This window comes from Fistularia commersonii, chromosome 13 (assembly GCF_037954325.1).
Source record: "Fistularia commersonii isolate RoL2024-O1a breed Wild chromosome 13, RoL_Fcom_v1.0, whole genome shotgun sequence".
Classification (NCBI taxonomy): Eukaryota; Metazoa; Chordata; class Actinopteri; order Syngnathiformes; family Fistulariidae; genus Fistularia; species Fistularia commersonii.
Window position 1 is genome coordinate 11626755 of NC_141296.1, and position 13854 is coordinate 11640608.

General features: G+C 38.3%; 1 protein-coding gene across 1 annotated transcript in view; it reads right to left on the reverse strand.

Annotated features, from left to right (window-relative positions):
* LOC147227919 (teneurin-3) overlaps positions 1-13854 on the reverse strand; it is a 173114-nt gene that overhangs the window by 26209 nt on the left and 133051 nt on the right. Inside the window, exons 17-20 of the mRNA XM_086158011.1 lie at positions 12869-12988; positions 10374-10635; positions 8958-9225; positions 7415-7558 (exon numbers count right to left, since the gene is read on the reverse strand). Of these exons, the coding sequence (XP_086014137.1) occupies positions 7415-7558; positions 8958-9225; positions 10374-10635; positions 12869-12988 (794 nt within the window). The remainder of the gene's footprint in view (positions 1-7414; positions 7559-8957; positions 9226-10373; positions 10636-12868; positions 12989-13854) is intronic.

The following is a 13854-nucleotide window of genomic DNA, read 5'->3' on the forward strand; positions in this document are numbered from 1 at the left end:
CAGCTAATCTCTTGAACTAACAGCTAATGATTTGGGAAATCTTAATTTGGGGAAAGCCTTTCAGGAAAACAACACTTCCTTTGGTACCACATTGGGAATCCTTGGAATTTACTTTCAACTGCCAGTTCTTTTTTCAAAAAGACTGCAAAAAGACTGTGGTCATTTTAACCATTTCTGTGAAAATACACTTGAACTACATTTCTGAAAGGCAACACACAAGCACCTCTTTCACCATCAGTACAAAAACAACCAAATATTTCTGTAATAAAATCAGTTCAGTGGATTTCTAAACCCCCTACACACAACACAAGCATATTTTACAGACTGTTTTTTTTTTGTTTTTGTTTTTTAACTTGTTTGCTTGTTTTTCTCAAGGAAGTGATGAACATAAACACTGTGTGTATATTTGCAGTGAGTCACAGCAGATTAATATTTTAACAAGAAGCAAATATAACTAGATATTTAAGGGGATACTATAATAGTCTTCAAAGGGGGGAAACACATCAAAGGGTGGATGTGCATGTTGGAATCGCTGTTTGGATCCTGCCTCTGTCCTCATTAGCAGATGACACCGCGGCACGGCCACAAGAAAATCGCCCCCCCTCCATATTGTCCCCGTGAGCCGTCCTAACCCTGAATGTATGCAGAATGGACTGGTCAGCCGTGATGCTCGTCCACTCGCCGATTACCTCACTTTATCGATTTAATTGATTGAAGGGAAAATTCAAACGGAGGCAGGGTCTGGCAAGAATCTTGACAGGACAATCTGGCCTATCCGTCTTTTGTATCTGACAGAATTATACATGAGGCTCTAACAAAGACAAATAGGTCCGGGGGATTGGTTTTATATGTGACGCCATCAAAAGTGCGACCTTGGGACTTTAATTGAACTGTGATCCACGTGTCTGCTCACTGAATGAAACACATGGTGATGAAACTCTCCCTGAGCTGATAGGACAGAATTGCAACCGTAAACATGTGTGGAATCTCAATGCATGCTTATTTAATAGCTTCTTAATATTCCTTGGAAAGACAAACACGTTTCCAATATCCAGGGGTCTCGCAGTTTTGGCTGCCGTTCAAATGATGAAAAAAAAAAAGAGAGAAAAAAAAAGTATATGCTGAGGTCATTTTGGTGAGCCGCCAAGGTGCTCTTTATTTACAGTTCTATCACAGTTACAGTACACAGAAGTCACTACATTGGCAATTAGACGGCGTAATGGAATGGATTAAATACACCAATCAATCATCAGCTACTCCTTGTAGCTCCTGCGTGCTTTATATCGATCCATCTCTCCTCTGCCTCGTACAAAACTTACTGAATTCGAACAAGACTTACTCATGTAGTGTAATAACATAGCAGAAACTAATAGAATAAGGTTTCTTGATGTCATAAAATTGATTAATGTAAATAATTGTTGGAGAATAGGCTACACTAGTTTGCATCTAAAACTTTTTGGCTAAGGGGCCGCACTGACTTAAAATTTGACAGACGGGCCGGGTCAGCACAAGATACAATACATAAAAAAAAAAACAAAAAAAAAACCACATTTGTTAACAGTACATATCAGACTCGTCTGACATTTGTCTGACATTTGCTTTGAAAATAAAACAAGCTTGGTTTTGGAGGCTCTGGCTTTTGCTTGCATGTCTTTCACAAACCGCATTTTCTCTTGTAGCTTCACATGCAGCTCATTCATCTGTGTCAGTATGTCCACAGAGAAGGCTAAATCACAGAGCCAATCAGTGTCATTCAGCTCAGGAAAATTCTTAAGTAGCTCCAAAAATGAAATAACCTCCTGTTTGAGCTCCCACATTCATTGATCCAATCATTCACATTAAGTATGAATTTTGTACCGATCTTTAGCGGGCCAAATAAAAAAAAAACAACGGACCAGATGTGGCCTGCAGGCCGAAGTTTGCCCAACCCTGATCTAATTACTAGACAGGGCTGTGCATATGTTGTGTTGAAACTTCCTGATTAGTACACCCATACTGAAAATTGTTATAAATAAAAATGATTCATTGCTGTCATGTGAAAACATTTCATCTGACTTTTGTTCGATGAAATATTCTTTAAATTTTCTGTTCTGTTCTTTCTTTCCTTATTTAATAAGGCCAAGTATCTAAAAGTAAATGATTCTGCAAAAAAAACTGCACACTGGTAAAAAATGATCACAACAATTCAAAACACAGCTTAGCAAAAAGTATTCTAGAGATCCTTTTTTTATTATTATTTCTGAATTCTGAGTTTGCAAGTTCTTCCCGTGTCTGTGTGGGTTTCCTCTGGGTTCTCAGGTTTCCTCCCACATTCGAAAAACATGCAGAAGGTTAATTAGGAAAAATTGGGAAAATTGCCCCGAATGAATGAGTGAGTGAATGGTTGTTTGTATGTGTGTTCCTGTGATCAGCGGAAGAACATGGATGGATGGATGGATATTTCTGAATTTAGATAAAGACTGCAAGATAAAATAAAAATAATAATAATAAAGGTTGGGGGCATGTAGGAACACATGGGGGGATGTAGGAACAAAATGATAAAAACAAGAGTATAATACAAAGTAGTTTTCAAGCGTAAAAATTCAAATGGCAATTTCTGCTTTCATTTAAAGTTCTGTCCACATCTGCTGGACAGAAGTCAGGAGTCAACTCCGGTGTGATTCGGCACAATACGAATGAAATTTGACTTGACTTTCACGAGCCTTTGAAATTTAGATGAAAGTATATCACAGTTGTCAACATTAAAAAAGAATGAAAAATGACAGAGAGAGCCTTATATAGTGGGAGATAGATAAGGGAAAACTATGATTAGTGGAGTCATTTCAGATATATGGAGTATACAAAAATGACTTATGAGAATCAAATGATCCATTTGTCATTCCCATATTCATATAATTTGTCTGCTTTGAAACAAAATATCCTGACTTTTTCTTCGTAAGACTAGTTGCACCATCTCGGCCTTTTAATATTCAGTCACTGGCAGCCAATTATCTAACTGATTCTTTGATTTCAGTTTAATCATTACACAAGGTATTCATTTGTTCAATAAAAGGCTCATTTGACTGAGAAAAAAAATGCGGTTTCATGCCGACATCACAGCATCTGCCATGAATAATGGTATAAATGGAAGACAGTGCCCGAATACCTGGTAGAATAACCGCGCTGCCTTGAGCAATGTCACAGAGACAGCGCAGAACAGAGGAGACCGAATGTGTCTTAATTGCACCGTGTCCTTCTTTGTTCTCCTTCGCACAGTGTCAAAGCATGCAAACCCCCGGCCGATCCATTATGATAGCGACTAAAAGTGAGCAGAAATCCAGCCTTTGCTTCAAAATAATCACGAGCATGAACCTGTGTAGCGAGCGCGCGCCGATACGGGGTTGCTGAACTTTAAGTCCAATAAAAATCAGCTCAAGATAGAGAAAGGCTACAGACGGAAGGGAGGGTACATTCGCTTGCAGTGAAGAAAGGAGGGCCAAGAGGATATGACTAAAGCACAGACACCAGTAATTTAGCTTATCTAGTTTGACAGCCTCCATGTGGAGGCAGGAGAGAGAGAGATGTCAGGCTCGTGCCACCAAAGATGAGGAGAAAACTCCCTAGATGTTTGAAGTGGTACGGAAATGAAGAATGAGTCACAGCGTACAGCGATAGCAGGTTTCTGAAGCTAAACCACTCTGCAGATGCACAGTCCCACCACTTGCAAACAGATATTAGTTAAGGAATTGATACCAAAGCAGCAAACCATGGAGGCAAACAGTCATATTTGGATTTATCTTTGTGACTACAGAAGATATCGAACTGCATTCTTTGCCAAAATACCCAAATGGACCATAAATCTGAAACGTCAAAAAGTGGCAGAAAGCAAGACTGAATAATTCAGTTTGGGCTGAGGAAATGCAGGTGATACAACTAGGAGCTTCTATTCAGAGCCTATAGAATAAATATTAATATGCCTCTCCAATGGCAAAGACAAGTTAGAATATTGTGCTAGTATGATGTTTACACAAATAAACTTGCACAACAGATGAATATTATATATGAATATATATTCACTGAATGTTTATTAAGTCCTTGTCTTAGCGTTAGGTAACTCATAATACAAGAACAAATCCGCCGATCGTGTTTTCCTTTACCATGTATAGATGTTTTTTTTCCTTATTTCTAAAAGGTGTCGTAATAGGCCTAGCATAAAATAGTCTTGTGAGAGATGCAGCTTTTATTGATTATGAAATAACAAGACACCATCTGGTGGCTTTATTTTGTTATCACTGTATCCATGTAAGATTTGCAACCCTGGCCTACAGTTTCACGCGTGAAATGCGGACATGCGCCAAAGCTTAAGGAAATAAAAGATGCAGTATTTCATTAGCATTTCACATGTGCTGCATCAATCTGTTGATCACAAACTTATCTTACAACTGCAACTCTGATGCTACCCCAGTGAAGGTTTTGTGAGATGGGTGTGCTGCACCTGGAGACAGTTGGATGAAACACAATGCACTAGCAGCAGTCAAAATAGAGGCGGAGTGTTTTTTAAACACTTGAGAAACTTCCCATTCTGAATAGAATGACAGATTGGGTGCAGCAATGGTCCCCCATGCCTTTTTTTTCCCTTTTTTTTTTTTTTTGTTAAGGAAGAGGCAGGACACAGTTGTATCACATTTTGAGAACAGGAAAGGAGGAGCAAGTTTGACAAAGTTATTCAGCGACATGTTTTCCGCAGCAACATCTGGTAAAAGTCTATGTGATCGATTAGAGACTTGAGAGAAGTTATTGGGTGGACATCGTTGGATGATATTCCTTAACAAGCCCCCCCAACGGTTAATGTTACTCATTTTATCTGCTGTTGTCACTAATATATCTGGATACTGTCACAGCTGTTCAATCACAACTGGTGAACAGTCCCAAATTTTTGTTAACTTACATTTGCATGTCAGATGATTGCAAGGTCATATTTGATTTGTTTATGTGTAGGTTTTTTTGGTAGTTAGTTTGTTTATTTTTCTGTCAAATCTAGCATAACCTTACGAAGGATGCATCCATCTTGGTGCATCATATTTTACACTGTAGTTTACGGTATAAAAGTACAAGTTGTAGTCTGGGATTTAAGTTTTTTAATTCACAACCTTGACAGTAAAAATTAAAAAAAAAAAAAAAACAAACCTCCACCAAACATTTGAAGATTGATTCTATTAAATGTTGACTACTTTTGCTATATTGAGAGGTTTAAATCCAGTGTTGAAGTACATCGGTCTGATGACTCAATAGTGCAATTGCCGCACACCAGGCCATACAATTGTGTATTATGTTACATCTCATTCACATCTCTAGCCTCAATGAACCTACTGGAGGTTCTTCATAAATAAAATATTTTTCCACATGATGAATTCATTCTACACTCATACCACTTTCAAATGTTAGGTTGAAAAATCTGACCTTAAATCTAGAATATTGGATGTGCCTTAAATATCTATACTGCACATATATGGTAGCCTACTGTGAAGGACTCATTACATGGGTAAATAACAGTCTAAATCACATATTTCAAAACACTCCAAGGCACTCAAACATATTTGTGCAAATTACTGAAATGCCCTTACTTAATATGATAACATGGGTTTTAAATTTGTTGCTGCCTGTTGGTTTGACCCATCAATGTAATGATCACATAATGGTGCAGGGCAGGTACTTCAGGAGAGCATATTCAATCTTGTGAAGTGCTTGTTCCATGGCAAAAATAGGGTGTTGTGAGGCTAATTATTAGCAGATGTGAGATTAATTGAATGCAAGGACTCAATCTAAATATGTAAATGTTTGCATCTTACGATGGTATTTAATCAGAGTTCCAAAAAGGAATGGAGGGAGAATCAGAGGAGTAAGGCACAAATGGGAGCTAAAAGCCAAAGCATTTGCTAAGGATTATTAGGTAGATCCACCTTGGAAAGATTCAATAGCATTGCCTCCAGTATCAATTAGGGTAGCTCATGAGTTTAAATGATGCCTTCACTTTATTTATTTAATCTTTTTTTGTATTGCAACTTTATCCTTTTTTGGTCTAGATGACTATAGATGTTAGTGCATTTTCTGCGATGGGGAAAAGGGGAGAAAAAGAGAAAGTAGTGGTTGGTTCACACATATCGGGAAACGTATTTCCCTGTACAATTAAATTCTTACTGTACTTTGCTGTCCATAGTGAAGCCAGCCTGTTTGACAGGGTGTTCGTAGAAGAGAAAAAGGTAAGTGAGTGGAGACAAAACAATAAATAATAAGCGTAATAAGCACAGTATTTGATCTGAAGGAGTTCAAATTAAAATGAAAACAGGAAGATTCACTGGATGAGCAAGTTGAAAAAGGGCAGATTGGCAAGTCAACAGTTGAGTGCTGCCTTAGTGTCCAAATTCATAATGTGATTTATGAATTTGTGATCAATAATCAATTTAGCAAAACCGCAGCATCTTGTGTTGTCAGGCATAAACATTGGATTATACTTTTCCATTTCAACTCCAATTATATCTCATGTGCCATCAGCCTTTTTTACGCCATCTACAAGCCACAGCCTCACAAATAATGCTCATGTCAAATACTAAACTTATCTCCCAAGAAAAAAACATTACACTCTATACGATGTCTAGAGGAGGAAAAACCTCCCTTTAAATATGGTTAAAACAAAGATCCTAATAAACAAATCTTGACAGAAAGCGCCACAAATAACAATCTGAGAGCATTCAACAAAGGACTCCTCTAAAGCCCCCCACCATAACCTTGAGTAGATTAAGGATAAGAAAAACACAAATGGTCTCGGACAAGGGTTAAAAACTGTGAGCTGAAATGGATTTAAAGTCAGAACACTCGCTCGGCAGACAATACATGCAGCCCTGAGGCTGCCGTTTATAATTGCAGTCATATATGTGCCTATGCTGTTGTGGCAGTGAATTCCTAAAGCTATAGTGTGTGACCTCCCAGAACTGTAACCAAACCGTGACTCACCGCTCTCGATGTTTTTGAGTTTTAGTGTACATGTTTTACGTTCTCGCATCTCTGCAGCGGCATGACAGTGATGAACCTGTGACCATTTAATGCACTTGGTTTATTGAATTAATGAAAGTTCAACGTGGCATTCATCAAAAGGGTGTGCGGCAAAAGGTTGTCCGCTTCTGAAAATAGCTGACCGGTGTAGAATCATGGGGAGCCAAGGCACCCGGGTGATTTACTTGATGATTTATTTTGTCATTACTGTGAATGATAAGCCCTCTTCTATTATCTGCAGATGGAATGACAAACCGTATTTCATTTCCATTCAAGGCACTCAGGGGTGAGGACCACCTGCATCTAACCTTAAGAGGCCACTTACCTCAGGCCCACATGAACATTGATACACTTCACAAGTGGTCAGAGACAGAGATTTTCTTACCGTTCTGAATGTCCAATATGTGGTGTTTGTCTAACATCCATCCTCCCATGTTGGATGCGTTCAGCTCATAGCCTTGAAGCATTGCTGTCCGTTTCTCCCAGTGAACCACATCAAGGCAGGACTCATATTCATATCCCACTGACACTGAAAGTAATAATGGCAGGTGCCTATGGTGAGCAACACGGGCACTATTTTTATTTTATTTTTTTTTGCAGTGGGGCTTGTAAGCTATAAGATAGAAGCTATTTTGTACTAGTTTGTTGTGCTATTTTTCTTCTGCTGTGTGATTTTCTCCAGCTGCGATGGTTCATAGGCCTTGCAGAGGTCAAGGCTCTAACCTGTATAGTCTGTATTTTATCACATATTTATCAACAGTGTCTTGGGTAAAAGCACATAAAACACAAAACTAAATAGAACGTGAAGTGAAATGACTACAGTAATACAGTAATGATTTCGATGTAGTGTATAAAGTGTTTAGGTTCATGCTTCAGTCTGATTGATTGAGATCAAAACTATGAGATATTTACTCTGGATTACAGCGGTAAGAATACTTTTGTAATCTCTCTGTCTATACCGATACGAAAACAGATGCAAGGAAATGGCCTCGAAAATCAAGATAATCTAATACAGACGAGAACAAAAGTGCAGACTAATTTTGTGCTGTGGCACAACAATGTCACATCTCTTCCATGATTCACTGTCCAAGTCCTCAAAGGAAAACTTGTTGTTATTATCTTGCATCGCATTACATGTATTCTTCCGAGGGTCAGTTCATTTGATGATTGTGAAGGAAGTATTAAATTACTTAAATTTCCTTTTGATTTCTCAATCCAACATCTTATTCAAGGTTTCTTTATCCAAATAAAGTTGTATGACAATAATAGTCATAACTCAGTGCAACCTTTTCAGTTCACAGCAATATTAGTTGATTCAACAGGAACTGAAGAAAATTGCCTAGGAGATGATTTGTGGCCTGATAGCGATTTGTGTTACACATTATTATCTGAAATATAAAATCTTTTTTTAAGGATAGCAGAAAACAAATGGACAGGATGTGTTGTTCCACTAAATGCTAATGAAAAAGAAAGTTAAATTTCAAATGGATTCTTTTCTTTGTTACATATCAATATACTTTTGGCCTTGCTTAGTATTTTATAAGACTAACGTACATTGTTATAAATGTTACTGTTATTGATTTATTTCTGTATTTGCTGTTTTTATGTAACAATTTGTTAAATACTAAATTAGTTACTATTTACATCATAGCAGCTGTGCTCAGAGGCTATATTTAAGGCATTGCACTGCTGTTGAACTATTATGTATGGAACATACAAAAGAATAGTTCAAAAGTACACACACTGAGGGATTCTTTTTCACTCCGTCTGCAAAAATACATAAGATGAAAGAGTCTTTGTCTCTCTCTCAAAAAAAGAAAAAAACCTTCAAATGTTCAATAAAGCCTGAAGGTAGTATAAGTACCTGACAGTGAACCTACGCTCACATCTTACATCTTCAGATGGCAGCATCGCAGCTGGTTACTCACCCACTGCCTCTGCCAGGCCAAAGACCTTTTGATTGTAGGCGTCTGTTTTATCCCAGATGAAAGTGTAGGAGAGGTCGGGGAAGGCCGGAAAAGATTTCTGCAACTGTCGCCCCATAACGGCCACCATCAGGTGCACCTTCATTAGGCCAAAGGGGAGACGCTCCTGGGTCAGCAACACCTTGAGGATGGGCTTGTAGCCAGCTGCCCTCGAGCTCTGGTAGACCAGGTTGAGGTCACTGCCTGGTATCGCAACTTGCTCATGAAGGACCTATGAATTTAATTATCAGTTTGAGTGGTGAAAATAAACGGTGTTTAAAGTCAGATTAAAGAACTGCAATTGAAGATCACTGTGGCCAGTTAATAAGATAGGTAAGTTCCATGCTGTTGTATACATCCTTGTAATTTAATGCACTTCTCTAGCCTCTGAGAATTCCACTTTTGCACTGCTTTTAGAGCAATTTATATAGAGCATTTAGTTTATTAGCTGGATTAAATGTACAAATACGCTAATCCCATGAAAGCACAGATGGGATAGTTACATTATGATTTTGTATTGAGAATCAGAATATTTAAATGAAATTACCATTCAAGACTACATAAGTATTTAAATTGAGTGCACTCCACAAGCAGTAAATTAAACTTTTAAGAGTTGAGGAAATGAAAAAAGAGCTTTACAAATTACACCATTCTGATAAAAAAAGTGTAAAATTTGTCAATTTCTTTTTTGCTGTTGAAATACTTTCAAGACACTGTATAATAGAGACAATAGAAGTGATGCATAGTGAGTTGTGTTCAAGCAATCCTTTTTACTTTATTTTATTTTTTTACTCAAATAATAAGCATTAATTAATGTTTGGCATATGTTTAAATGGCAATGTCATCATTTTATTTTATTTTATTTGGGAAAGTTAAGAAGACAGTGAATACAAAATCAAAACATGCAAACAAATAGATAAATACATAAATAAAGAAATACATAAATATAATATATAAGATTACAACATTAATGTATAATACAAATGCAACATACATTAATCAAAAGCAGCTACTTATGAAAGCCTATGCAACACTGAAAATATAAAAATGAAAGAAATATGCATTAAATAACCATATATCCATCAATCACTGAATGGATATTCCACGTACTGTGCAGTCAGGAATCATTAATTTGAATTTGAAATGAATTTTTTGGGAGACTTTTCTCTCAGTTCTAACCTCGAGGAGTCAAATCTGACTCTGTTTAAAACTAAAGGCCAGGGAGACAGGCAGAGTAGGAAGAATAAAAGTACACCTTAATATTAGGATCAAGTTGGAGTCAAATCATTAAAATCACTTGATAAAAATCTAATGTGAGCATGTATTTAAAATGACAAAAAAAAAAAAAAAAAGCCACAGGTGTACTCATGTCTGCCTCACCTGCGTTTCGGGGATGACAGGACTGTCCTCTGAAGACGTCTTGTACAACGTGGAAAGGGGTGTGGCCAGAATGAGGGGATTGGGCCTCATCAGACCAGTCAGGTAACAGCTGGGGATGCTGTTCTCTTCGCGCTTCATCACCATGGTGTCCATCACGTGGAAAACATTCCAGGGCAACCACACTGTGCGGTACAGTGTAGGGAACGGCGGGCGCTCATAACTCAGTGTCAGAGAGGCCCCACCGTTGGCAAGCAGGTCAAACCTTCACGGGAGATGAGATGGTGAAACTGATATGTATTGATGTTGTCATTGGGAACACTATCTAATTTATTATTGCTAGCTCTAATTATAACAATGTCATTTTTTTTTTGGCTATCTGCTTACTTTTAAATAATGCAACTATAACAGTCCAAAAAGTTCAAAAGGTACTGTTTTTGCTCGGCCTTATTTGAGATAATCTAAGGGCCCTGAATTTACCTGGGCTGTGATAAGAGTTCCAGTCGAAATAATGAATAATGAAAAAGTCATGTTGTTTCATTCACCAAGAAAGGAAGATCAAAAATTACTTTCTCAATTTTTCTTGGCAAAGACATTTGTTCTTAAATCATTTGGTTCAGCTCTGGTTGGTGGTAACTGAGTTCAGTTAATCATTTTTGGACCTATTTTAGCGGTAGGTCTCATTGGCCAAATCTACAGTGTTTGTTTACCGAATACAAGGGTTTGTTTAAAACCCGTACGAAACGGTTCCAGTTCAAAAAAGCATGATTTTAAAAAAAGAAGTTTGTGAAATGGCTCAAGAGAACTTCTCCGCAGCTTAAAGTGTCTCTGATCAAACCACTAAAACCTGTGAACCACCATGAATCTCAAAAATGATTGCCCACTTGGGCTCAGGAACTAAAAATATATATAAATGCTTATGGCTGATCATCTTTTCACCCTTTTACTTTTCATACCTCAAATTATACTATGCAGATTTTCTAAAATAAACACTATGGAGAAATTGAATAGTACAATTAATTTCAGGAAGAGTTTGGTCATTTGTGACCTCTTGGCCGTACCTTGCATTGTATCTCTTCACCTTTTTTTCTGAATGGGTCATGGAGGAGAGTGTGAATTCCTTTCAGCTCTTTTAAAAATCAAGGAGCAATATTTAATAGAACATCTTTTATCATCTTTTGAGATGGTAATAACTTTTCCTTATTAAATGTACCTTCACAGATCAACCGGCCCATATTCTATTCAATGAATCTAATTATTACTTTGGTTTAAATAGGAACGGCGCAAGACGAAGCTGTCTGACTGAATGCGGTTTGGAGTCGAAACTGTTTTCTCTGTTTAACGAATTTTAATTGGTATGACATTATTTAGGGAAAAGTTACTGGTTTGGAAATGAAGGACGAGTCTTTGAAGTGCTGCTCTCAAAAACGTCCAGCTTCCGACCCAGGGGGTAAAGCGTGTGTGTGGTGACATTGCATATGTTCGCTTCCCCTGAGCTGAAACACCCTCACACATCTGAATGCTTATGCACGTCCGTCACACACACACACACACACACACACACACATCTTGCAGTGACATACACACGCTAGCAGCCAAGCTGTGCAGCTGACCTAAAACAGCTTCCTTCTCAAGCTCTTTCCACTTTGGGCAGAGGGGAGCTCACAGCTGCAAGAGGCCAAGCTTTGATGCTGCCCCCCTTCTTCACACACAGAGCGGATCTGTTGGCTACCCAAGTGTGATTATCCACGACCATTTATCACGCTCCTTGTCAGAAGACTTACAGGGCGGAATATCTAAAGAAATCAGCTAATCCTCAGCTATCTGGGGACTCGAGGATTTTGCTTCATAACAACAGCTGTACAATTTTTCCTCACTCATAAGCCTTTTATTCCACACAGGCAACACATAAACAAAACTTCTATGTGCTGAATTTGAATGAAGGTCTGAATTGCCGAAACCTACGTGCAGAATAAAGCATCTACCTGGGGTGAACCATATCTGTAAAATATGAGGCATACATTTGTCTTGTATGTGTTTGCGCTCCCATTATTAAGTACCCATCTGAAGTAATAGCAGGAGAAGGTCAGACAGTAATCCGATGTTTTACTACACTGCAGGCAGATTGATTCTACCCTTGCTGATTCAATGCATTTTAAACAGTCTGGTTCAAAATGGCCTCCGCCACTGTGACATTTGCATGAGGTATTGTTCCAGGGCACAATGTGTGTGGTGTCGATTTGTTTTGAATAACTTCTGTATATCTGCCAGGATGACACTCTTGCTCTTTGCCAGTTTTTTTTTTTTATTATTTCTCCGTGCCAGTCTGGGAACAGTCATCTATGCAGTTACCGCAAAGGCAAAGCGCTGAGTATGAGGGCTGAGCCTCATGTAAAAGAATGCTCATCTTTATTTGTAAACCGATGCTGATTATTGCAGATCGGCCCTCGTGTGCTTCAGCGTGCAACAGCGACCGGTGAAAACACAAACACACTTACATGCCATCTTGCCGTGTGATTGTGTAGCCATATTCCGGGTAGTGCAGAAATGACACGTTGACTCCGATCAGTGGTGTCCCGTCTCCCGTGAGGACCTGACCCCGGATGACTGATGCCAGGCTGTGCGGGTAAACAAACACAGAAAGGGCTGAATAAACAAACAATGCCAGCCGGTGTCAACAAGCAGTTTTGGTGCCAATCCTGCAACATCAATTCCTTTGCCAGCGGAATGAGCAAAGAGGTATGATTTACAAGTATATTTTGACATTTTCTACTATAATTCAATATTTTGCATGCAATGCTGAGATAGGCTTCAGCATCCGTGCAGGATAAGCAATAGACGATGGATGGATGGATGGGATTATGTATTTATTTTGCCTTTGAAGAGCCCATCATAAACTAAGCTTTTGAAGATATCAAGGGCGAGGAAGACTCAGCAGAAACTTGACATCATATTTGATATTTGCATACAAAATAGTTGATCTTCAATTTGATGGAATGAATTATTATGGTGAAAACAAGAGAGAAAACAAAGCTACATTTAGCATTTTATGGCAATCAGTCTTGAGAGGCCAGCACAGAAGACAGTCTGCATCAAAGCTAAAAGAGGAAAACATGAAAATATTCTGAGTAGCATGATTTACCGTCATCAAAATTAAGAGTCTGCAAGGCAACAAAGAAAAATGAAGAGTACAATCTTCCCAAATTGAATGAGATTCACAAGTGAAACCTTCACAGTAATCATTTTGACCTTGCTGAATAACAATTTTTCCCTACACAGTGTTGTAAGAAGCTGTTTTCCAAAAACATGCATTACTGAAAGCGCCTTTGTTGTGTCACAAAACATTGTGTCACAGAAAACTGCTCTTTTTGACAAAAGTATCACTTGTGATGAAAGATAACACGCCAGCAAAAGTTGTGCTTGTACTGGGCGTGAGGCGGGGCTCACCCTGGGCCAGTGGTCAGTCGATCAAAGGGCATTATAT